Source organism: Hemitrygon akajei, chromosome 2 (assembly GCF_048418815.1).
Source record: "Hemitrygon akajei chromosome 2, sHemAka1.3, whole genome shotgun sequence".
In the NCBI taxonomy this organism is placed as follows: domain Eukaryota; kingdom Metazoa; phylum Chordata; class Chondrichthyes; order Myliobatiformes; family Dasyatidae; genus Hemitrygon; species Hemitrygon akajei.
The window spans coordinates 11,554,768-11,578,577 of record NC_133125.1 but is presented as its reverse complement, the minus strand read 5'-3'; the positions used below and the strand labels follow the sequence as shown (position 1 = coordinate 11,578,577).

The following is a 23,810-nucleotide window of genomic DNA, read 5'->3' as shown; positions in this document are numbered from 1 at the left end:
GACTTAAATGTGTTTTCTTGAACAAAGCTGGACACTTATGAGTCCCTGCAAGTGCATTGTGGACTGAAGGGCCTGTATTTTGCTGTTCTGTTCTATGAAAAGAAGGCCCCAAAACAGTACAAGCAGTATAGTATTTCCATACTCTTTTGTTTCATGAGGGAGGCAGGTTCTGAACTGCTTCTTTCGCTGTTATCCTGCAAGAGGTCTACTTCGGCAAAGGAGGCCACTGACATGAGCTTTCGCTTCCTGAAGGATCAACTACATTCACAGGGCACGTCTGGTGGCCCAGCTGAGAGCTCATGCATTCCAACAGGGACCTGTGAGCCACACTAACTGACAGCCTCGCAGAACGGTCCTGTTGACATCTGCCAGGGATGCGAGCAACATCAACTGACAGGACCTCCCTCGTGAATATTACTCTCTGCAAAGGACAGAGGTGCTCAATTAGACGGCGCCTGGTGCCTCAGAATTAAATAGATTGATTCTAATTAATGTTCACTCCCGAACAGGAACAGGTGTTGGCGGGAGGGATAACATAGAGGCAGGATGCGCGCTAATGAAGCAGGACTCTTCTCATTTCGACCCGCTACAGTGACAACCTTGCCTCAATGACAAACACCATGCTGTCAATCTCAGATCTGTTACCATCCAAATCGTTCTTCAATGCTTAATCAGTAAGCACACTGTGAATTTTTAAACTAAAGGATTAAAAAAAAGGTTAGCTTTATTTGTCACATGTACATCGAAAGATACAGTGAAAGATACAGAATAAAATTTAACATCACTGGCATATGTTGAACATTTGTCATTTTGAAGCAGCTGTATATTGAAATAAATAATAAGAAAAACTATAAATTACAATAGGATATATAGGGGCAGCACGGTAGTGTAGTGGTTAACACAACACTTTACAGTGCAGGCAGCTCAGGTTCAATTCCCGTCGCACCCTGTGAGGAGTTTGTATGTTCATCATGTGACCAAATGGGTTTCCTCCGGGTGCTCCAGTTTCCTCCCACCGTTGGGGTGTTAAGTCAATTAGTTAATTGGTTATTGTAAATTGTCCCTTGATTAGGCAAGGATTAAAGATAAATTACTGTGGCTCAAAGGGTTGGAAGGGCCTACCCCACGCGGTATCCAAATAAATAAAAGTAAAAGTAAATTAAATAAGTAGGGTAAGCTGTTCCTGAGATGTTGAGAGTGGGCCTATAGGCTCTCAGTTAAGAAGGAGTTTCTTTCCTTTTTGGGGTCTTTCTTAAAGTAGCACAACCAATCCCTTGATGACCCAGCCTGCTCCACTGGTCAAACTCAGTATCCCATCAGTTGTTTCTAATTATTCCTAGTTATTATTACAATTATAACCTTTAGACTTGTACCACTATGCTATCCTCCTCACCCCTGATGACACGCAAATCCTATAGCTGTTATAAGTCTTGGACCCTTAGCTCCCAGTGGGTCAAAGGCCATTGATGACCTCCCATCTCCATTGTCCAAATTCAATGGTGTGGTTGGAGTTCATCAACGTCTCTGCAATCCATTGCATCTACTGTACAGTGGATCCAGCCTTTCCCGTTTCCATCTCTCACGACTCTGAGAGGTATGAGTTAATTGTACTGGAGTATTAACAGTGCAGCGATATGAACATGTGACCCATACTGACCCTGTCAAATTATTTAGCCTGGCTTCATTTCAATGCTTGAATCATCATAGGAAATATCAATGCTCCCGAGGAAATCAGATCTGTTTTGATAGCTCTATAAACATTATGGTTGCAGACACTACTTGCCAATTCTTGCTCTGACATCTGAAATTAGAAGTTTTAAAATTCATCTAAACATTTTGCCTAAAATTAACAGCTAGTTGCTTTCAAGGTTGGAATAAGGCAAATACAAGAAGTGAGTTTCTTTTCATTCTATTGTGACTATAAGTAGTGTGATCACTCGCGTCACGAGCGTGATGTTCTCCCAAGGGGTTAGTCCATTGACTTGGACAATGGAGAATGCCTGTGGGAGAGTTAAATGTGAGGAGGTTGATGCATAGGCAGCCACCACACAGTGCTTGACAAATGTGTGTCAGGATCCAGGAGCGCAGAATGTAAAACAACTGGGGACCCTTCAGTGCTCTGGCCTTCCTCTGCCTTCACTGTTATGATTTGTCCACCATGGGTGACCCTACCAGGAGCGAAGCTCCAGACAGCATCACTCTCGGGATCTGAGGAGCTCACAAACCCTCCACCATGACGAGGTGACGATCCATGGAGAAGGATTTGTGGATAACGGGTGCTACTAATAAAGGTAGCACTTATTGTCCACCCTCAGGTATCAGTGATGGGGCTAATAATCGGGCCTGTACTGTAATGTCCAGTGTTCTACGTTCTCTAGATGGCAACTGGCCTCAATTCAATGCGGTAGAAGAGCTCTACTGTGTTGGAGGCATTTCCGCATTGCATTTGGATTTCCGCATTGTGTACGAAAGCCTTTAAAGATTAAAGATCTTAAAGATTCGCTTCATTTGTCACATTCTCTCAAATCTGCAGCTGCTGCCGCTAAGAGCAAGGTCAGCTGGTGTTGACCTCTTGAAGTTGTGCACTATCCCGGCTTGGAAATACATTGCCAGCCGTCGACACCTAATTAAAACCCTGAAAGTCCATCCACGCTGCAGCTCACCGGAATACCCTCACAGTGTATGAAGGAGGCACTGCACAGACTCCTCAAGGGTAGTTAGAGTGTAATTGGGCGGCACAAACTCATTGGACTGGAAGGGGCTGTTAAAATAAAAGCAAGTCTTTCTGTTAATACTGATTTTGATGAAATTAGGTTAGTTTTATTTCTCACCAGTACATCAGAAAGGTCCTTCACAGTGAACAGTAGGGCACTGAGGAGTGCGGGAGAACAAAGGGATCAGGGAATCCAGGTCCATAACTCATTGAAAGTGGCGTCAAGGGTAGATATGGTGGTAAGGAAAGCTTTGGCACATTGGTCCACATAAATCAAAGAATTGAGTACAGGAGATGGGATGTTAAGTTGTACAAGATGTTGATGAGGCCTAATTTGGAGTATTGTCTGCAATTTTGGTCACTGACACGGAGTGTTTCATGAAGTTGACAGGCAGGCATAGCTGGGACCCATATAAGCTCAAGGGGAACGTGAGGGGGAACTGCTTCACTCAGAGGGTCATGAGAGTGTGGAACAAGCTGCCGGCGCAAGTGGTGCATGCGAGCTCAATTTCAGTATCTAAGACGTTTGGATAGGTACACGGATGAAAGGGAGATAGACGGCTATGGTCCTGGGGCAAATGGATGAGAGTAGGCAATTTTAATGTTTCAGCATGGACTAGATGGGCCAAAGGGCCTGTTTCTGTGCTGTGTACTTTTCTAATGACTCTATGGCTCTAAAACATACAGTGAAATGTGTCCTTATGCTGGATTGTGCCGGCAAAAGATGGTAACTCCCATCATGCTTCTGGCTCTGATATAGTATGCCCACAACACATCTATCTTATCCTGTACGTCCTTTGGAATTTGAAAAGGAACCAGAGCACCCAAGGGAAACCCACACAGTCACAGGGAGAATGTATAGGCTCCTTACAGACAACGGCAGGTATTGAAGCCCCATCTTACAGCCAGTGGTGTTACTAACAGTGCCATGTATATTTCTGCACTAAAGTGTAGAACAAGTACACTAATCACACCTACAAGTCTGTCTGTGATTTCCTGTAATTACTCTGGTCTGGAAAATGGATTTTGCACTAGCAAGTGATAATTGTTATAGGCCTATAATAATTATCTCTTGTCTACATTTTTCCTTGCCTCAGTAAAACAGCCAACATAGTCAAAGAGCCCATATTCTCTCTTCTCCACTCTCCTATCAGACAGAGGATACAAAACCCTGAAAGCATGTACTACCAGGCTCAAAGACAGCTTCAATCCTACTGATATAAGACGAATGAGCAGTTAAGATAGACTCTTGACCTTGCGATCCACATCGTTATGACCTTGCACCTTGTTGTCTATCTGCACTGCACTTTCCCTAAAACTGTTCCACTTTATTCAGCATTGCTCTACCTTGTTGAATGGTTGGATCGCAGGTTGGAGATATATCTCTACCAAAGGAGATGTAAGACGCTCCTTCCCTCAGCTAGCCTGAAGGTCACCCTTGGGCAAGGTGTAGCACCTGCTTTGCACCCCCCCCCCCCCCAATCGTGGTCATGAAAGCCATGGGGGCAGGTATTGGAAGGTCGTATGAGCAGCTGGTGCATATCACAAATCCTGGCTACGCGACCATTGACAACAGGCAGACAATCTCCGATCATGGCTGGGGTCACCCATCTTGTAAAAACACTTCACAGAAGAAGGCAATGGCAAACCACTTCAGTAGAAACATTTGCCAAGAACAATCATGGTCATGACCGTGATAGTCTGAGTCATATGACATGGCTCTTAATGCTGATACTGATTTCAGTGAAGACAAGCTTTTCACTGTACTTCGGAGCACGTGACAATAATAAGCCAATTCAATAAGCCACCAATATGCTGTGTGTGCACAGTTTTCATTGCTGCCTACTGTAAGCATAATCCTTTCAGAGGGTTTCTATGCCTGATTCACTGAAGCAAACACTGCTCCTAATATTGCTGACAACTGGTGATAAAGATTCACCACATTTGAGTAGAGGCGATAGCAAGCCTCAGCAGAGGCAAAGAAAACTATCTGTAGTTAATCACTTAATAATTCACTTCATTAGATAAGTATCATGAAGAAATATGCTAGAATTACAGTAGATTTGTTTTGTTAATTAGAGCACTGTATTGCACAACAGTGCACATAAAAATCTACAACTCTGTGAAGGAAAGTTGCTAAGTCAAGAGTCCAAAATTTTATCTATGTGAATGATTCAGACAGTATAATATTGCTAAATTTAAACAACTTGGTGGGAACAGCCATTTTAATAAATTCATTTATCAGATTTGGCCCAATTTAGACAAGGCATTAAGGTCTGATTCAATGTCTTGGCACTTGAAACAGTCTCGTAACAGCCGCACAAAGCAGCTTTGCCAAAACCATTTCAAAACCCGCATTTGAAATACAATGGCAAAAAATCTCAATGTTCTCAGAAAAATTGTCCTCATTTTAAAGTTGGATTGACACACAATAAGTGATACTTCTTGTGCTCACAACAAACTTAAAAGAAAGTAAAAACAAGACAAAATCTGCAGATGTTGGAAATCTAAGCAACGCTCACAAAATACTGGTGGAACTCAGCATGCCAGGCGGCATCTATGGAAAAGAGTACAACTGACGTTTCGGGCCGAAACCCTTCAGTGGGACTGGAGAAGAAAAGCTGAGGTGTAGATTAGAAAGGAGGGGGGAAGGGAGAGAGAAACACCCAGGCAATAGGTGAAACTTGGAGAGGGAGGGATGAAGCAAAGAGCTGGGAAGTTGATTGGTGAAAGAGACAGAAGGCCATGGAAGGAAGAGAAAAGGGAAGGAGCAGAGCACCAGAGGGAAGCAATGGGTGGGCAAAGAGATAAGAAGAGAAGGAAAAGGGAATGGGAAAGGGGGCTATTACTGGAAGTTTGGGAAATTGATGTTCATGCCATCAGGTTGGAGGCTACCCAAACAGAATATAAGGTGGTGTTCCTCCAACCGAAATGTGGTCTCATCGCGACAGTGGAGGAGGCCATGGATGGACATATCGGAATGGTAATGGCAAGTGGAATTACAATGGGTGGCCACTGGGAGATCCGGCTTGTTCTGGCGGGGGAGCATAGATGCTTGGCGAAACAGTCTTCCAATCTACGTTGGGTCTCACCAATATACACGAGGCCATGCCAGGAGCACCAAACACAGTATATGACTCCAACAGACTCACAGATGAAGAATCACTTCACTTGGACAGACTGTTTAGGGCCCTGAATGATAGTGAGGGAAGAGGTGCAGGGGTAAGTGAAGCACTCGTTCAACTTGCAAGGATAAGTGCCAGGAAGGAGATTAGTGGAGAAGGATGAATGGAAAAGGGAGTCACGTAGGGAGCAGAGAGTTGGGGGGGGGGGGGGGGTGGGAAGGAAAGATGCGTTTGGTGGTGGGATCCGGTTGGAGGTGGCGGAACTTTCAGAGAATTATGTGCTGGACGCAGAGGCTAGTGGGGTGGTAGGTAAAGACAAGAGGAACCATCAACCTGGTAAGGTGGCTGGAGGATGGGGGTAATAGGAGACGTGCGTGAAATGCAAGAGATGTGGTTGTGGGCAGCGTTGATGATGGAGGAAGGGAAGCAGTAAATCACTTGGATTTGAGATTTAACCTATAACAAAATTTCACTTATTTGACATCTTAAGATATAGGAGCAGACTCGATGGGCCAAATGCCCCAATTTTGCTCCCATATCTTACAGTCTTATATTTCAATGGTTCCATTTAATATCAGAGAATGTATACAGTATACAACCTGAAATTTTAGCTCATTGTAGACATCCATAAAAACAAATTAGAACCCCAGAGAGTGAATGGCAGTAAAACATTAGAAACCCAAAGCCCTTCTCTCCCCCTTCCCATGCATAAGCAGTAGCAATCATCAACCCCCTCCTCACCCTCCCCTTATTTCAACAGGCAAGCAATAGCAAAACCCCCAAAGAGAGGCCAAGATCTGCAGTTCAACAGAAACTGATTAATCACCCAACAACTCTCTCCCTAACAAGGAACAGAGAGGGGTCACCACAGTGAGAGGGTGTTTTGGTCTTAATCTAACTCAAGAACATTGCTAATGGATAGGGTCACCCATCTTGTAGAGACACTGCCCAGAATGCGGCAATGGTAAACATCTTCTGTAGAAAACTTTGCCTAGAACAATCATTGTCATGGATAGAGAAAAGAATAAGCAGATTAAAGACCCATGAAAGACCATGATCACCCATGTCATACGACAAGGCACATCATGATGACGATAAATCTAACTATCTTTCAAAGGAGCAGAAGCTTTGCAGATATCAAGGTCAAAGTGAACTTACAATATTATCAAAGTACATACAGTATATATCACCATATACTACTCTGAGAAAGATAGTTAACTATACAGATAAATGCATACATACATATTGAGAACGCGAGTTACAGAGTCATTGAAAGTGAGTCTGGAGGCTGTGGAATCAGTTCAGTGTTAGGGTGAGTGATGTTATCCACAATGGTTCAGAAGCTTGATGGTTGAAGGATAATAACTGTTCCTGACCCTGGTGGTGTGGGACCTAGGGCTCCTGTACCTCTTACTTGATGGTGGTAGTGAGAAGAAAGCATGGCCTGGATGGTGGGGGTCCTTGACGACAGATGCTACTTCCTTGTGCTAACACACAAGGCAAATGTGCTTAATGGTAATAAATACTCTTTCAGAGTATTGCACCTTTAAATAGCTTAAAGATTATCACAGCTGACTGAAAATTTGTCATTGAATTTGAATTTTATTTTATTTATAAGACCATAAAACCATAAAATACAGGAGCACAATTAAACCATTTGGCCCATCGAATCTTCCACCATTTCCCACTCAGTGATATATATCTCACTGTGTATCTATAGATATACAATGCAGAACAGCCAATACCGACCCCAAAGAGCAATGGTCAATTATTATACTAACTGGTACATCTTTGGACTGTGGGAAGAAACTGGAGCATCAGGCAAAACTTGTGTGCCAACAAGAAGAACATACAAACAGCTAGCATTGGAATTGAACTCCAAACTATAAAACCCTGAGCTGTAATAGTATTGCACTTACCATTATGCCACTGTGGCGATTTGAAATTCACAGATAAATGAGCAAAGCAAAGATTGAAATGGTGGACACAATTTTCACTTCTTTTCTTGTGTTGATGGGTCACCAACATGCACTAAATGACGAAGGAACAGATTAGGTCAGCCAGCATCTATGGAAATTAATAAACAGTTGAAGTTTTGGATCAAGGCCTTTCATCAGGACTGGAAAGAAAGGGGGAAGATGCCAGAATTAAAAGTTGGAGGGAGGGGAAGGAGGACAAGTTAGAAGAGAAACTGTTGGGGCTGTCTACTCTATCTGGTGCTCCCAATGCAGTGTTCCTCTACGTTGGTAAGACCCAATGTAGGTCAGGGGACTGCTTTGTTGAGCTGCTCCACTCAATCCACAAAAAGCAGGATTTCCCAGTGGCCAACTATTTCAATTCCTATCCCCATTCCCAATCCAACATGTAGGTCCATGGCCTCCTCTTCTACCATGATGAAGCCACTCTTAGGTTGAAGGAGCAACACCTCGTATTTTGTCTAAGTAGCCTCCAAACCTGATGGCTTCGATTTCTCCATCTTCCAGTATTAATCCCTCCCCCTTCCCTCTTCTTCATTTCCCCATTACCTCTTCTCCTCACCCACCTCCCACTCTTGCCTCTCCTCTCCTATCAGATTCCTTCTCCAGCATTTTACCTTTTCCACTTGTCACCTCCCAGCTTCTTACTTCATCTCCCCTCCCCCCCACCCACATGGCTTCACCTATCACTTTCTAGCTTGTCCACCTTCTCCTCCCCACACCATATCATTCTGGCGTCCTCCCCCCTTCATTTTACGGCCCTAAAATGTCAACTGTTTATTCATTTCCATAGATGCTGCCCGACCCGATGAGTTCCTCTGGAATTTTGTGTGTGTTGCTTTGGATTTACAGCATCTGCAGGATGTCTTGCGTTTTTGATGGGTGACCTGACAATTCCTTGCATTTTCTGTTGTTATGAATGTACCTTTCTTATTTTGTTATCGTAAACCCATGGAAGCTCGAATATAGATTAAATCAGAGCAATAATTTTGCTCTTTGCTGTGCCCCATGGATTGTTTTGCTTAGGTCCTTGGAGGTCAACTCCTGATTCTAATAGACTCCCCTCTTTTTTTTGGATTATCAGTATTAATTACAAAATACATTTTCCAAAAATATCTAATACTCTAATTTCTAAGCCTCAACATTTGGAGCGTTTTAAAAATGGGTACTGATTTACCAATTTATGTCAGATTAAGAATATTTATTTGACAGCACAGAAAGATATTTTATGCGACCAAGTGAAACAGTAAAGTACTGCCAATGCAAGCAAGGCAGATAGAATTCACGCCAAAATATTCATTTGTAAATTGTTCCCTTTGGAACATATGATCATTGTCCATTCTTTTCTCTGAAGAAGGGGAAAACTGACACTATCAATAAAGATCTTAAAAAAAAATGAAATCAGTGTTATTTTAAAAATGTGAACATGAAATTTAATTTTCAAGATATCTTTCATTTGGTGAAATGATTTTCTCATGTGTTATTTCAAATGGTTGTGCATTTAGAAATAGTGGAACTAGCTCTTGACTATGGCACACATCCATTGCACTCAGATGAGGAGAAGCATTCCTAAAATGTGTGATCACTTAGCCGATTACCACATGTACCACAACTATTTGTTAGGCGTTAAGTTCTTACTGTGCTGTGCTAAAGTATGGGACTTTAGGCATGGAGGAGAAATCCTGTAGTCCCAACCTCCTGGCTAGTGAAATGTATTCTCAGTACCTAATAAAGTTATCGCTGAATGACTGTCTGTGCTCTCATGGCTGCAGTAGCCCATCCACTTCGAAGTTTGAAGTTTTGTGTGTTCAGAGATGCTCTTCTGTCATAATGCATAGATATTTGAGTTACTGTTGTCTTTCTGTCAGCATGAACTAGCCCGACCATTGCTCTTATGTTTTGTAACTTCAGATTAATTCAAGGAAGACACAAGAGTCTGGGTATGCAGGTTTAACTTTGTTTATTTTTAAACGAGGCACCTACTTATTATGTGGTAGCGCGATGACATTTGCAGTTCATGTATTTGTAATTAAACCTGTAATAAATTATTAAAAGAACAGGAATGCTCAACCAATATTTATACAAGATTACTCAAATATAACAAAGTATTAAATACACAATTGTCCTCTGACCTCTCCCACTAACAAGGTGTTTTGCCCACAGAACGGCTGTACACCGGATGTTACCTGTTTCTCGCATGATTCTCAGTAAACTCTAGAGACTTATGTATGAAAATCCCAGGAGATCAACGGTTTCTGAGATAATCAAACCACCCCATCTGGCACCAATAATCATTCCCTGGTCAAAGTCATTTAGGTCACATTTTTCCTCCATTCTGATGTTTGGTCTGAACAACAACTGAACTTCTTGACCATGTCTACATGCTTTTGCTGCCACTTGATTGGCTGATTAGGTATTTGCATTAACGAGCAGGTGTACAGGGGTAAAGTGGCCACTGAGTGCAAAAGCTTTATTGCACAAGTGAACGAGGTGCATGGACTCTGAATATCTGCAGCAGAGATCTGTAGGACAATCAGACCCTGTAGAATAATTAAGGCCTTTTTTTAATGCATTAAAATTATGTCATCTTCCAAAACACCTACTATTCCAGCTCATTTCCACCATTCAGGGCAATAATTTGTTCTAATTAACATATAATTATATTCAAATTAAAATGTATGAACTGCTGGGATCAACCTCAGAGCAATCAAAATTCACTAAGAATATAATTATCCAATTGTAGATCTTGTCATGGCTGCTTTAGATTCAATAGCATGAAGTTTTTTTTAAAAATAGACAGCCTATGCAAATTTAGTGTAACTTGTCATTTGATTTCTTGCACAGCAATATGAAAACTGGCGGCCTCACCAGCCCGATAGTTTCTTTTCTTCAGGCGAAGACTGTGTGGTTATGATCTGGCATGAGGACGGCCAGTGGAATGATGTTCCATGTAATTACCACCTTACCTACACATGCAAAAAAGGCACAGGTAAGTTTCCTGTTTACTGTCCGCAGTGTGATGTATTCGGAATCAGGTTTATTGTCACTGAATTATGGCATGTCATTTGTTGTTTTGTGGCAGCAGTACAGAGCAATACATAAGAAAATTATTAGCAGTTATAATATGAAATAGTTTGAGAAAAGAGCCATATGATGAGGCAGGGTTCATGGACAAATCAGAAATCTGATGGTTGAGGGTGTAAAAGCTGTTCCTAAAATGTTGAGAGGGTGTCTCTCTTGTACCTTCTCCCTATGGTAGTGATGAGAAGAGGGCATGTCCTTGATGGATGAATTTTCTTATAGATGGAGTTTTCTTCTTGAGGCAGCACCTTTTGGAAGATGCCCATGATGGAGCTGACAGACTCTTAAACCCTCTGCAGCCTTTTCTGTAGGGTGAATCATTCTCTTACCCTCTTCCCCTCTTCCCCATAACCTTTGACACTCTTACTAATCAACAACCTGTCAACCTCTGCTTTAAATATGCCCAATGACTCTGCCTCCACTGCCATCTGTGGTAAAGAATTCCACAGATTCGCCACTCTCTGATGAAAGAAATTCCTCCTCATCTGTTCTGAAGCGACATCCTTGTATTCTGAGGCTGTGCCCTCTGGTCCTAGACTCCCCCACTATAGAAACCATCCTCTTCACATCCACTCTATCTAAGGCTTTCAATATTATACCTCCACCCCCCATTCTAAACTCCAGCATGAAGTTTAAAATGCTTTAAAATGCTCCTTATAAGTTGACTCTGTCATTCCTGGGCTCATTCTTGTGATGCTCATCTCCAACGCCAGCACTTCCATTCTTAGATAAGGGTCTCAAAATAGCTCACAATGCTCCAAGTGTGATCTGCCAATGTCTTATAAAGACTCAACATTGCATCCTTGCTTTTGTATTCTAGTCCCCTTGAAATGAATGCTAACATTACATTTGCCTTCCTCAGCACTGACTCAACCTGCCAGTTAACCTTTAAGGAATGCTACAAAGGACTCCCAAGACTATAGCTTTATTCTTTCTACCAAAGATCATGACCATACACTTCCCATCACTATATTTCATCTCCCACTTCTTTGCCCATTCTCCCAATTTCTTAAGTCCTTCTGCAGACTGCTTCTTGAACACGACCTGCCTCTCCACCTTTCTTTGTATCACCTATCAACTTGGCAACAAAGCCATTAATTCCGTTAGCCAAATCATTGGCATATAATGTGAAAAGAACTGGAGTCAACACCGATTACTGTGGAACACCACTGGACACCAGAAAAGGCCTCTCTTTATTTCCACACTGCCTCACGCAAGTCAGCCAATCTTCTATCCATGCTAATACTATTTCTGTAATACCATGGGCTCTTATCTTGTCTAGTAGCAGCATCTTGTCAAAAGCCTTCTGAAAATATAAAGAGAGTGCCATGAATGAACTGCAAATCTATTTGTGTTGCTTATTGAATTGTTGGCAAAGTCATGGTCTGGGTATCATGGTTTACTGCTGTGCACTTTATAGCCCTGGATACATTACAAAATGCATCTGTGTGTCTGTTCTACACATGTTGATTATAGGTAGGCATTTCCAGATTAGTTGCTTGCCAGAGAGTGTTACAAATGATCCGGTGCTGTTGGCACTGGAATGAGCAAATATTTAAAAAAGTGTTGTTTTTGGATTCTTTCTTTCTTTGTATTTTCAATTATTTTGGCCTCTTTATTACAGACTACTTTCAGTGCTAGTCTTTCGTTTCTTAGTAATTGCCAAGTACTTACACCAGCTTTGTGAGGGAAGGGTATCAGGAGAACAGGCAAAAAGATCAAGGATTTTCTCCGAGCAGGGGTTCTGAACCTTTTTTCGTGCCATGGGCCAACACCATTAAGCAAGGAGTCTATGCACCCCAGGTTGAGTACCCATCTTAGAGCTTTCTTGACTGAATGCCATATCTTTCATGTTTGAGGCTCTAGAAGGCATTGGTCGGACTGCATTTGGCGTATTATGAGCAATTTTGGGGCCCTTTATCTAAGAGAAGATGAGTTCGCATTATAGACGGTCTAGAGGAGATTGATGAAAATTATTCCAAGAATGAAAAGGTTAACATATGAGGAGCATTTGATCACTCTGGGCCTGTACTTACTGGAATATAGAAAAATGAGTGGGGGGTCTCATTGAAACCTATCTGATTCTGATTGATAAGTGTGTCAAAGATTATGGGGAGAAGGCAGGAGAATGAGGTTCAGAGGGACAATCTTAGATACAATGGATATGAAGAGGATGTTTCCTTTGGTAGGGGAGGCTAATACCAGATGGCACAGCCTCAACATAGAGGAATGTCCAATCAGAACAGAGATGAGGAAGAATTACTTTAGTTAGAATCTGAAATTCATTGCCACAGGTGGTTGTAGGGGTCAGGTCACTAGAGCATTTAAGGCAGAGATTGATAGGTTCTTGATTAGTCACAGTGTGAAAGGTTATGGGGTGAAGATAGGAGAATGGGATTGAGAGGGCAATGGATCAGCCATGATGAAATGACGGAGCAGATTTGATGAGCTGGATAGCCTAATTCTGCACCTATGTCTTAAGGTCTAGCCATTCAAGGCTCATGTGACCTTAATGTGGAAGTGAACCCATGAACACTGCTCATTAGTTTTGCCCTTTTTGCTTTGGACTGCTGGTGCAAAACACCAAATTTCACGACTTAGGTCAAAAACAATAAACCTAACTCTGATGCAGATCTAGAAGAGAAACATTCGGAATGAGACTGAAGATGTGGTGGGAGTGTGGAATGAGCTGCCAGATGAAGTGGTAAATGCAGGCTCACTTTTAACATTTAAGAAAAACTTGGACAAGTACATGGATGAGAGGGGTTTGGAGGGATATGGTCCAGGTGCAGGTCAGTGGGAATAGGCAGAAAAATGGTTCGGCACAGCCAATAAGGGCCAAAAGGCCTGTTTCTGTGCTGTAATGTTCTATGGTTATATGGTTCTATGTCGTCAGTGCTCAGAGAGTGCACAGAAGCTGAGCACGAACTGTGGAAGGAGTGTGCAATCTCACAAACTATCTAGCCACTCGTTCACCAGATACCTACCACTCGTTCACCAGATACCTACCACTCGTTCACCAGATACCTACCATCCCATCTAGAGTAGAAGTCTCCCCGAAGCCAAAGTGAAAACCTGTTATACTTGAGCCCAGGGAAAGTTGTGATGATCTAAAATTTCCTTTGTGACCTCTTCAGTTGTTAATTCTAGCTCATGTCTCAATGATTTCAAAGTTAGCCCACGAGCAGTATTAAAAACTTTGCTTTGGCTTTAATGGTTAAATTGTTATTTTTTTAAAAACTTTAGTAAGAACTGATATAGATATTGTCTATACAAAGAGGGGACAACAAAGACAGAGGAGCAGAATTAAACCATTTGGCCCATCAAGTCTGCTCCACCATTCTATCAGAGGGATTGTTTATCCTTCTGAACCCCATTCTCCTGTCTTCTTCCTGTAACCTTACTAATCAATCAGAATCAGGTTCACTTCCTGTAACCTTACTAATCAATCAGAATCACTGGCATATGTTGTGAAATTCATTGTTTTGCAGTACATAACAAACACTGAATTACGGTAAGTAAATATATACATTTTTAAAAAGTTCAGCAAGTAGTGCAAAAAAACAGAAAGGTAGTGAGGTAGTGTTCTTGAGTTCAATATCTATTCATTGGGAGAGGGAAGAAGCTGTTCCTGAATCACTGAGTGTGTGCTTTCAGGCTCCTATACTCCTTCCTGATGGTAGCAATGAGAAGAGGATATGTCCTAGGTGCTGGGGTTAATTAATGAACTTTTTGAGGCATTGCTCCTTGAAGATGTCCTGGATGCTATGGAAGCTAGTACCCATGATGGAGCTGAGTTTACAACTTTCTGCAGTTTATTTCGATCCTGTGCAGTAGCTCCCCAACTGAAGTTGGGTGCAAGGTTGTTGCTTAGACACCACACAACCAGCTGATCCATCTTGTCCCTTTATGCTTTCTTGTCAGCATCTGAAATTCTGCCAACAATTGCTGTGTCATCAGCAAATTTCAGATGGCGCTTTAGCTTTGCCTCACCACACGGTCATGGGGGTAGAGAGGGTAGAGTAGTGGGCTAAGCACACATACATATTTGAGGTGCATCGGTGTTGATTGTCAGTGAGGTGAAAGACATTGTTTTCGATTTTGCACTGACTTTGATCTTCCAGTGAGGAAGTCGAGGATCCAGGTGCAGAGGGAGGTACAGAGTCCCAGGTTTTGGAGCTTTTCAATCAGAACTGTAGGAATGATTGTGTTAAACACTGAGCTGTACTCGAACAGAATCCTGTCATAAATATTGTTCAGGTGATCCAAGACCACATAAAGAGCCAATGAGATTGCATCCGCTGTATAAGAATCTATCAACCGCCTCTTTAAATATGCCCAGTGACTTGGCCTTCAGAGATGTCGGTGCCAATGAATTCCACAAATTCACCACCATCTAGCTGAAGAAGTTACTCCTCATCTCTGTTCTAAAGGGACCATCTTATATTCTGAGCTATGCCCTTTGGTCCTCGACTCCGCCATTGTTGGAAGCATCTTCTCCAGTTTAGACAATTGCCATCTCTTTATATAGTCGAACAAGTGAAATGGCAAACATAGAAACTTGGGCCCAGAGTAGGCCATTCTGCCCCTCAGACCTGTACCATCACTGGAAATTCCAATGCTGTGCTTCCATCCACAAAATCCATTAGGGTGCCATGGTAGAGTGTGTACGTGAGGTAAGTCCAGAGGGGATGATACAGAGCAGAGAGAGAGGTGAGTGCTCAGAATGTTCTGCCAGGGATGGTGATAGAGGCAGATACATTAGGGGCATTGAAGAAACCCTGAAGTAGGTACATGGAATGAAGAAAAATGAAGGGTTATGTGGGAGGGAAAGGTTAAATTGACCTTAGAGTAGGTTAAAAGTTCGGCACAACATCGCGTGCTGAAGGGCCTGTACTGTAGTGCTGCTTGTTGTGTGTAACTCTTCACTCACACTTTCCTGGAATATTTGAAAAGGTGAGAGACAAAATCAGAAATATAACCACCTATTAAGTTGAAAAGACTATTAGATTTATGTTATGTTTTTGACTCATTCTCCCACTAAATATGAAAAATGTTTCAGCATTTGAGTTTAACAAGCAAGCTAAGATAAAGACTGTGGACCAAACTTTTGGGGATGTGGAAAATTATTTTCCAGAGAGCAGTATTCATAAAGGCAACCTGTCAATGAAGGGTGGCTGGTGGAGAGGTGCCTCTACTAATAGAGGAGCAAGGCGCTCCTTCCCTTTGCTATCCTGCGGGTCACTCTTGGGCAAGGTGTGGCATACTCTTAGCTCCCTGATCAGGGTCGTGTGAAGCCATGGGAGCAGGTGGTGGATGGTCCTATGAGCAGCCAGTGCATATCACAAGTCCTGGTTATGCGACCACTGATACTAGGTAGACAATCTCTGAAGAGTTTTGATAATGACTGGGGTCACCTGTCTTTTAAAGACACTGCCCAGATGAAGGCAATAGTGAACTACTTATGTAAAAAAAAAATTGCCAAGAATAATCATGGTGATGTGAAGACCATAATCGCCCACGTCATACAACATGGCACATAATGAACAAACAATCTCTCAAAGAGAACTAAAGTGAAAGGTAAAAATTTTGAAAGCTGTATTATATGAGGAGTGTAGTTATTGAGTTATTCCTTTGAACTATGCGGCTTCACCACCCACCTTCCTCTGTGGGAACATTATTTATGTCAAGAAACACAAGAGATTCTGCAGATGCTAGAAATCCAGAGCAGTACCCACAAAATGCTGGAGGAACTGAGTATGTGAGGCAGCATCTATGGAGAAGAATGAACAATCAAGGCCAAGACCCTTCATCAGATCTGAAAAGGAAGGGGGCAGAGGCCAGAATCAGGTGGCAGAGGGAAAGTAGTCCAAGATGGCAGGTGAGGGGTAAGGTGGGGGGGTCCTGAGGGAGGATGAAGTGATAAACTGGGATATGATGGGTGGAAGCAGTAAAGGGCTGAAGGAAGAAAAATCTGATAGGAGAGGACAGTGAACCATGGGAGAAAGGGCAGGAGGAGGGTCACCAGAGGGAGGTGTTGATCAGGTGATGAGCAAGAGAAAGGACAGAGGGTAGCCAGAATGGGGAATGGAAAAAAAGAGAGATTTACATCTAATATCGGTTTGCCTTTCACTTTGTAGTGGAAAGTATAGCCACGTGAAGTAGATGAGTGAGTTTTAAGCTTTCAGTGCTACCTAATTACCTCACACCAGGATTGGGCAGAACATGATTTGGATGAAAATATGACCATTCTTATTTTCATCCTTGAAGGAGACCAACATTACTGTGCCCAATACGAATGAGGAATATTTTATGTATTTAACACATGAATTCATCCTCAATGTTAACATGCAAACGTATTATTTGTGTCCAGTTGCTTGTGGCCAACCACCGGTGGTGAAAAATGCTAGAACATTTGGGAAATTGAAGCCTCGATATGAAATAAACTCAATGGTCCGATACCACTGCAGTCGTGGCTTTATCCAGCGGCATTTTCCAATCATTAAGTGTCGGACCAATGGATACTGGGATAAGCCAAAAGTTGCCTGTTTAACACGTAAGTTTGGCCAGTATCTTCTGATATCGGATGGTATATGGGTGGGAGGGTGGTAAACGGAACAAAAAGACATCCTCTAAACTTTACATAAAATGTTTTAAAAAATATTTCTGAAGGATCAACTTTATTCACCATATATACTTACACGTATTAGGAAATTCCTGTGATGTATTGATCTACCCTTAATCTTATTAATTATATTACTTATTCAAGGGGAGAGGGCAAGGTAATTTAATGCCCATCCCTGACCGTCCTTAAAAAAAGGATCATCAGTAGATTTTTTGAGGCGACAATTCCTTCCAAGGTACTTTAGGTACAGTTAAGAGTTGCTAGCAATTGTCATTGAATGGATCAAGTTACCTGACCAATTGCACAGAACCACAAGACTTTATACCAGCACCCCAGTTGCTCCGTGAACCCGGTACCAGAATTGCGTACGTGATTGGTACTACACAGCACCCCGCAAACTTCTCCAATAAGGTGGCTGGATATTTGGTTTCTAATTATTGTAAACACAGCTATTGAGGTATCAGATTCATTTATGTACATTGAAATATACAGCATGTCATTTCTGCTAGTAATCAGCACCAGCATAGCATGCTCACAATATTCAGTAAAACAACCCCTTTTCTCAACTTCCTCTCACACACCCACTCACACATACAGGGCAGGCCTCCAACTGCAGGACAGACAGACAACCACTGGGCCTCCAGTCCTTGGCCCAGACTCTCAGACTCTGACCTCCAGATACACCAAGCCAGGGGCTTTTACCTTTGGGCTCTGCCTCAGGATTCACTGACGGCTGTCTTTGATCTCTAGACTCGCTAATCTTTAAACCTCGACCTCAAGACTTGCTGACCCCTGTCTTTGACCTCCAGACCTCTGGATATCAATTCCAGGACTCAATCAACCTCAAAGCCACAGTAGGGTGTACTGAATATGTTGGGGTTTTCTGCCTTAGAGAACAAATAGTAATTATAATTTATTTCTCTCTTTCTCTATAGCTTCCATATATCAGCAAAATGCCCCCAAGTACATCCAAGGATTATATCGAAAAGGAACAAAAAGTTCATATGGCCATGTCCGACACCAGCATTCCTGGATAAACAAATTATATTCGAGGCACTGACTACACCACTGAATGGTGGGAAAACTGTTCCTTGCAATTCGAGCCAAACCTGTTCCAAACAGTGCCTAGAGTAACACATTGGAGGGAGGGGTGGGGTGGGAGGTAAGAGATTGAGCAGGGTGGGGGATGATTTGATTTGATGAAACAAAACATTTGGGAGAGATCAAACAGCAGTTTCTTCAAATGTGATTATTAACAAAAGAGGACTGCAAAACTCTTCAAGGTGATATTAATGAGTTAAATTAAAATGAAATTGTAGTTCTGTTGCTTGTTCGTGCATTCCATGGTACAAATATTACTGCAGACGTTGCATAAGTTGACAATTCTCATGCCATTCAGTAATGCTTTACAAATAATGGGTAAACGTATTTATATGTGGAAAAAATTGTTCTTAATCTGTTTAGAGCATATAGAACATTTTTGCACCTTTTATCCATCATCAGCTTTCCTTCTTTTCCCTCCTTTCAGTAGTTACAGCCATATCAGCAATCGTGATTTTACATTAAACTCACCCTTTTCACTTCTTCAAGCTAAATTTTCAGATAGCCGAATGAATGAACTTTTTTAAAATTTCAAAACTTATTACATCATCTAGTGGAGCATTTAATCTACCCTCCGGCAACATTTACAGTATTGCAAGCACCCTCATGAAGGGTTGGAGAAAGTGTTTATACCATTATTTAAGAGGTTGCCCAAGGAGCATTTCGGCTGTTGTTCCCAGATATACAATTCCGATCTCTACAATAAGCAATGTACAGTCTACAGATAATGGAAAAGGCAAACGGTGCATAAACATGAGAGAAAACCATTTTTGTAGAACTTGGATGAGTAATTGTCTGATTTACAAGTGTTCAACAACTCCCTTCCTCAACCAGTCTTTCACTCCTACAGCTGCAAGACCCCTGTGTAGTGTATTTCTAAGGATGCCGGGTGGGATCAAGCCCAGAGACTGCATTGTGAAGCTGCTTTTTAACTCACATGGACACAAGCAATCAAAATAGCAAATGCAAAAAGGACACTACGTTACCTTTGCAAAAACCAGTTGGTTCTTTGAGGTCAAAGTGCTAATATATTAACTTTCTCAGATATGGCAGCTTTTTTGCGGCCCTCACTAATCACACTACGATACGGAGCTGCCTTTTTCTAAGGGTGAATTATAAACCTCCAGTTTTTTTGTAAAAAAAACCCAAAAAAATAAATTAATTTTTGTATATATCACCATCCTAGTTCATTTTTTAAATGAATGTTTGTCAGAATGTGACAGTTGTATAGTGCGTGACAATGACGTATGGCCATTTCGTTTAATTGATGGGTTTTTATTAATTTGCCTTAGAAGGACTGGATAGAAAAAAAAAACAAGCTATATTTTTGTAACATTTCTGCTGTTAACCCTTGGGTATCTGTATAAAGCAACACACGCTTTTAAAATTAGCACAATGGAAACAGATTAAAATATTTCATTTTGAATCAAATTTCAAGGGAATGATTTTTATATTTTAAAAATTTTCATTCGATGTCTATGGGAATGGGTGGAGATTTTCTCACTGAAGGGGGAGTCAAATCTCACTGATTTATTTAAATTCACCTGTGGAAAGGTTTGAATAGAAAAATTATTTCTAAATCCAAGGGTTAATGTGGTCAGAGCAAAGAGAATGTCCAGTAATTAAAACTGATCTGGCCAGCAGCAGATTTTTTTTTGAAATGTTTTGCAGTAGATTCATTTTTAAAAGGAAAATAACCTGGTTGCTTCACCCAATTGTCTTCATTTTTTTTTCTTTTTATGAACAGCAATAGAAATGACTCTGTATGAAATTCTCCCTTTGCAATGCACACAGAGCAATACTGTATTTATATTTTAAATTGTATAGTGTATAATGTGAATGTTTGGAATTTTGTGACTGAAATGCTGATAAACTTTTGTTACTTTTTTTACATGTGTTTCACCAAAGAAACAAAAAAAAAACAAACTTGGCCATTCTGTTTCTACTTTCCTGCATTAGACCTACTGATAGAACTGACTTGAAACACATTATTAAAGAAAATAATGAATCCTCTGGTAAAACTGCTGTTTGGAGATATGCTGAGAGTCATTTCTTTACTTTGCATACTTTAAGGGATGCTGGACTTCTAGAGTGATCCTGCGTGAATTTAAAATTATTTTCCAGGTTGCTGCTCTTTGTATTCTGGAAGAAAAATAATAAGGGGCATAACATTAACAAAAAATGTCTTTTTTTCTCCCTTCCCTTTCCCGCTTCCATTTCCACTCAGGCTTCCCTCTTGTCTCTTATCTTCACATCACCTCCTCTTGGTTTCCCTCCTCCTTCCCTTTCTCCCAGGTCCACCCTCCCATCAAATTCCTTCTTCTTCAGCCCTTTACCTTTTCCACCTATCACCTCCCAGCTTCTCCCTCTCCCCTGACTTCACCTACCATTTGACATCTTGTACTCCTTCCCCTTCCCCCACTTCACTCTGGCTTTTACTCCCTTTCTTTCGGGTCCCAATGAAGGGAAGCCTGAGCCCACACCATCAATGGATATCGCAGCTCAGCGCCATCTTGACAAAGTCCTAGCCTGCTTAACATCTCTCAATGACTCAGTCCATCAAGTCCTGTCAATCTTTTCTACACTCTTTCCATTTAATTACATCTTTCCTATAGCTGGGCGGCCAAAAATGATCAATACTGAAGTGTGGCCTCACCAATGTTCTGTACAACTGCACCATGACCACATAAGTTTTACACTCTAAGCCCTGACTTATCTTCATCATCCTGTATGGTTAAAAAGGAACCGATTATGCAGGTCAATACTTACTGCAAGTTACAAGCTGGGTACAAAACAGAAAAAAGTTATTGCTTAAATCTATTTTGTAAACCATGCATATACAAGTAGTGTATGGCCATCTTACTAAACATATAGCAAAATGTTAGCATAGTTCCACTACAGAGACTCTTCTGGGGTGGTTGGCAAAGGTCTTACGCTGAAGAAAACCATTTGTCCAACAGGTCCATGCTAGCTTCCAGCAGAAACCTCATTAGTCCCATTTTCCTTTTTTGTTCTATCCCTTTCACCAACCTTAATTCCACTTGCTTACTCTAATAGAAAATGTATCTCAGTTATTTACTAGAATACAGGAGATCTGCTAGAGGGATACAAATCATGAGGGGCATAGACCGGGTAAAACACAATATTTTCCCAGGGAGGGGATTTTAAAACAAGGAGGCATTGAAAGGTCTGGGTACTGTGGACATGGAGAGGATGATTCCGATAGTGCTATCCGTCTAGGACCAGACGGCACAGCCTTGATATAGAAGGGCATCCCTTTAGAACAACGACGAGGAGGAATTTCTCTAGCCAGGTGGTGGTGTATCTATGGAATTAATTTGCACAGACTGTTGTGGAGGCCAAATCATTGGGTATACTTAAAGCAGAGGGTGATAGGTTCTTGACTAGTAAGGTTGTCAGAGGTTACAGGGAGAAGGAAGGAGAATGGGATTGAGAGGGAAAATAAATCAGCTGCAGTTGAATGGTAGAATGCATTCAATAAGCCAAATGATCTAATTCTACTCCTATGTCTTATGGTCAGAGGTGAGAGCTTCAAAGGGACTTCAGGGCAGCTTCTTCATGCAAATGGTATTTGAAATGAACTGCCAGAAACAGCAGTTCAGGCAGACACGCTAGCAGCATTTTAATGCTATCTAGATAAAAACATGGATAGGAGAGGTTTAGAGGCTTTGGGCCAAATGTAGGCAGATGAAACTAATGGTCTCTCAAGACAGCATCCTTTATTGAGGACTCCCATCACACAGCCCTCTTCTCATTACTACCATCAAGGAGTAACAGGAGTCTGAAGACACACACACTAACCATTCCCTTCCCCATCAGTTTTCTGAACATCCATGAACCCTATCTCATTATTCCTCTTTTGCATTATTTTATTCATTGTAACCTAACTTGTTATGCTTGCACTCCACTGCTGCTGCAAAACAAGTTTTACAACTTACATCAGTGATAGTAAACTTGCTTCTAATGCAGCTGTTAATGTCAGCTCCAAGTTGGTTGGGTTGGAGGGCCACTTTCCAGAAACTCAGTTAGGTTTATTGTCATCGACATTTGCCGTGCATCCAGTCGAATGCTCTCCATGGTACATCTGTAAAAATTTGCTAAGAGTCTTTGGTGACATACCAAACTTCTAATGGAGTATAGCCACTGGCATGTCTTCTTCATAATTGCACCAATATGTTGGGACCAGGATAGATCTTCAGTGGTGTTAAAATCTAGGAGCTTGAAGTTGCTCACCCTTTCCACTGCCAACCCCTCAATGAGGATTGGTGTGTTTTCCCTCAGTTTCCTCTTGCTGAAGACCAAAGTCGGGTCCTTGGTCTTACCGATGCTGAGTGGAAAGTTGTTTTTCTGTATGACTAGTTAAACTTACTAGCGCCTCTTTGGGATGTGGCAGGAAGTCAGAATAACCAACAGAACCCCACAGAAACTGAAACAACATGGAAACTACATAGAGGCAGCACCCAAGACTGGGATTAAGCCCACTCCTTGAGGTTGTGGGGCAATAGCCTTTACTAAGGCAACAGTCTCCAGTTTGCTGCTCCACTTCATAGCAATGAGAGGGAGTGTTTGCCACCAACATTTTTTTGGGCAGGTTGTCCATGATCTGTTTGTATGAGTCCTGTGTTGCTAACTGTAGCCCCATTTCCTATTCATAAACTTACCTGCTTGCCATTGCAGAATTGGAGACTACTACAACACACACAGAATGCTGGAGGAACTCAACAGCTCAGGCAACATCCAGCAGGAGTTCCTAACCTCACTTAAGCCTTGGACCAATAATATTAAGCAAGGGGTCCATGGACCCAGTGCTTGAAACATTGACCGTTTATTCCACTCTATAGATTCATCAGAGCAATAACAAACCAACCTTGTGCATTAATTCAGAATTATTTGTTTAGAGATACAGCACAAACTGACACTTACGACCCAATGATTACACCACCCAGCAACCCACCTATTTAACCCAAGCCTAATTTAAACCAAGGCTCCTGTACCTCCTTCCTGATGGTACCTCTATGAAGAAAGTCTGTCCTGGATGGTGGGGGTCTTTAGTGACGGATCCAAGTAAGAGAGGAGGTTCTGCTCGACTTGCTCAGTTCCTCCTAGTGTATGTTGGTTCTCGATTTCCAGCAGCTATAAAATCTGTGGTCAAGATTGATTGCTGGGGT

The 23,810-nt window shown here is 41.8% G+C and overlaps 1 protein-coding gene across 3 annotated transcripts in view; it reads left to right on the top strand.

Annotated features, from left to right (window-relative positions):
- LOC140739090 (uncharacterized) overlaps positions 1-20,642 on the top strand; it is a 209,094-nt gene extending 188,452 nt beyond the window's left edge. For 2 of the 3 annotated variants that reach the window (XM_073067038.1, XM_073067047.1), the window contains exons 14-16: positions 10,659-10,803; positions 17,269-17,451; positions 18,456-20,642. In XM_073067038.1, the coding sequence (XP_072923139.1) occupies positions 10,659-10,803; positions 17,269-17,451; positions 18,456-18,580 (453 nt within the window). In that variant the 3' untranslated portion in view covers positions 18,581-20,642. The remainder of the gene's footprint in view (positions 1-10,658; positions 10,804-17,268; positions 17,452-18,455) is intronic. The other variant, XM_073067055.1, reaches the window with a different exon arrangement.
- The last annotated feature ends 3,168 nt before the right edge of the window (positions 20,643-23,810 follow it).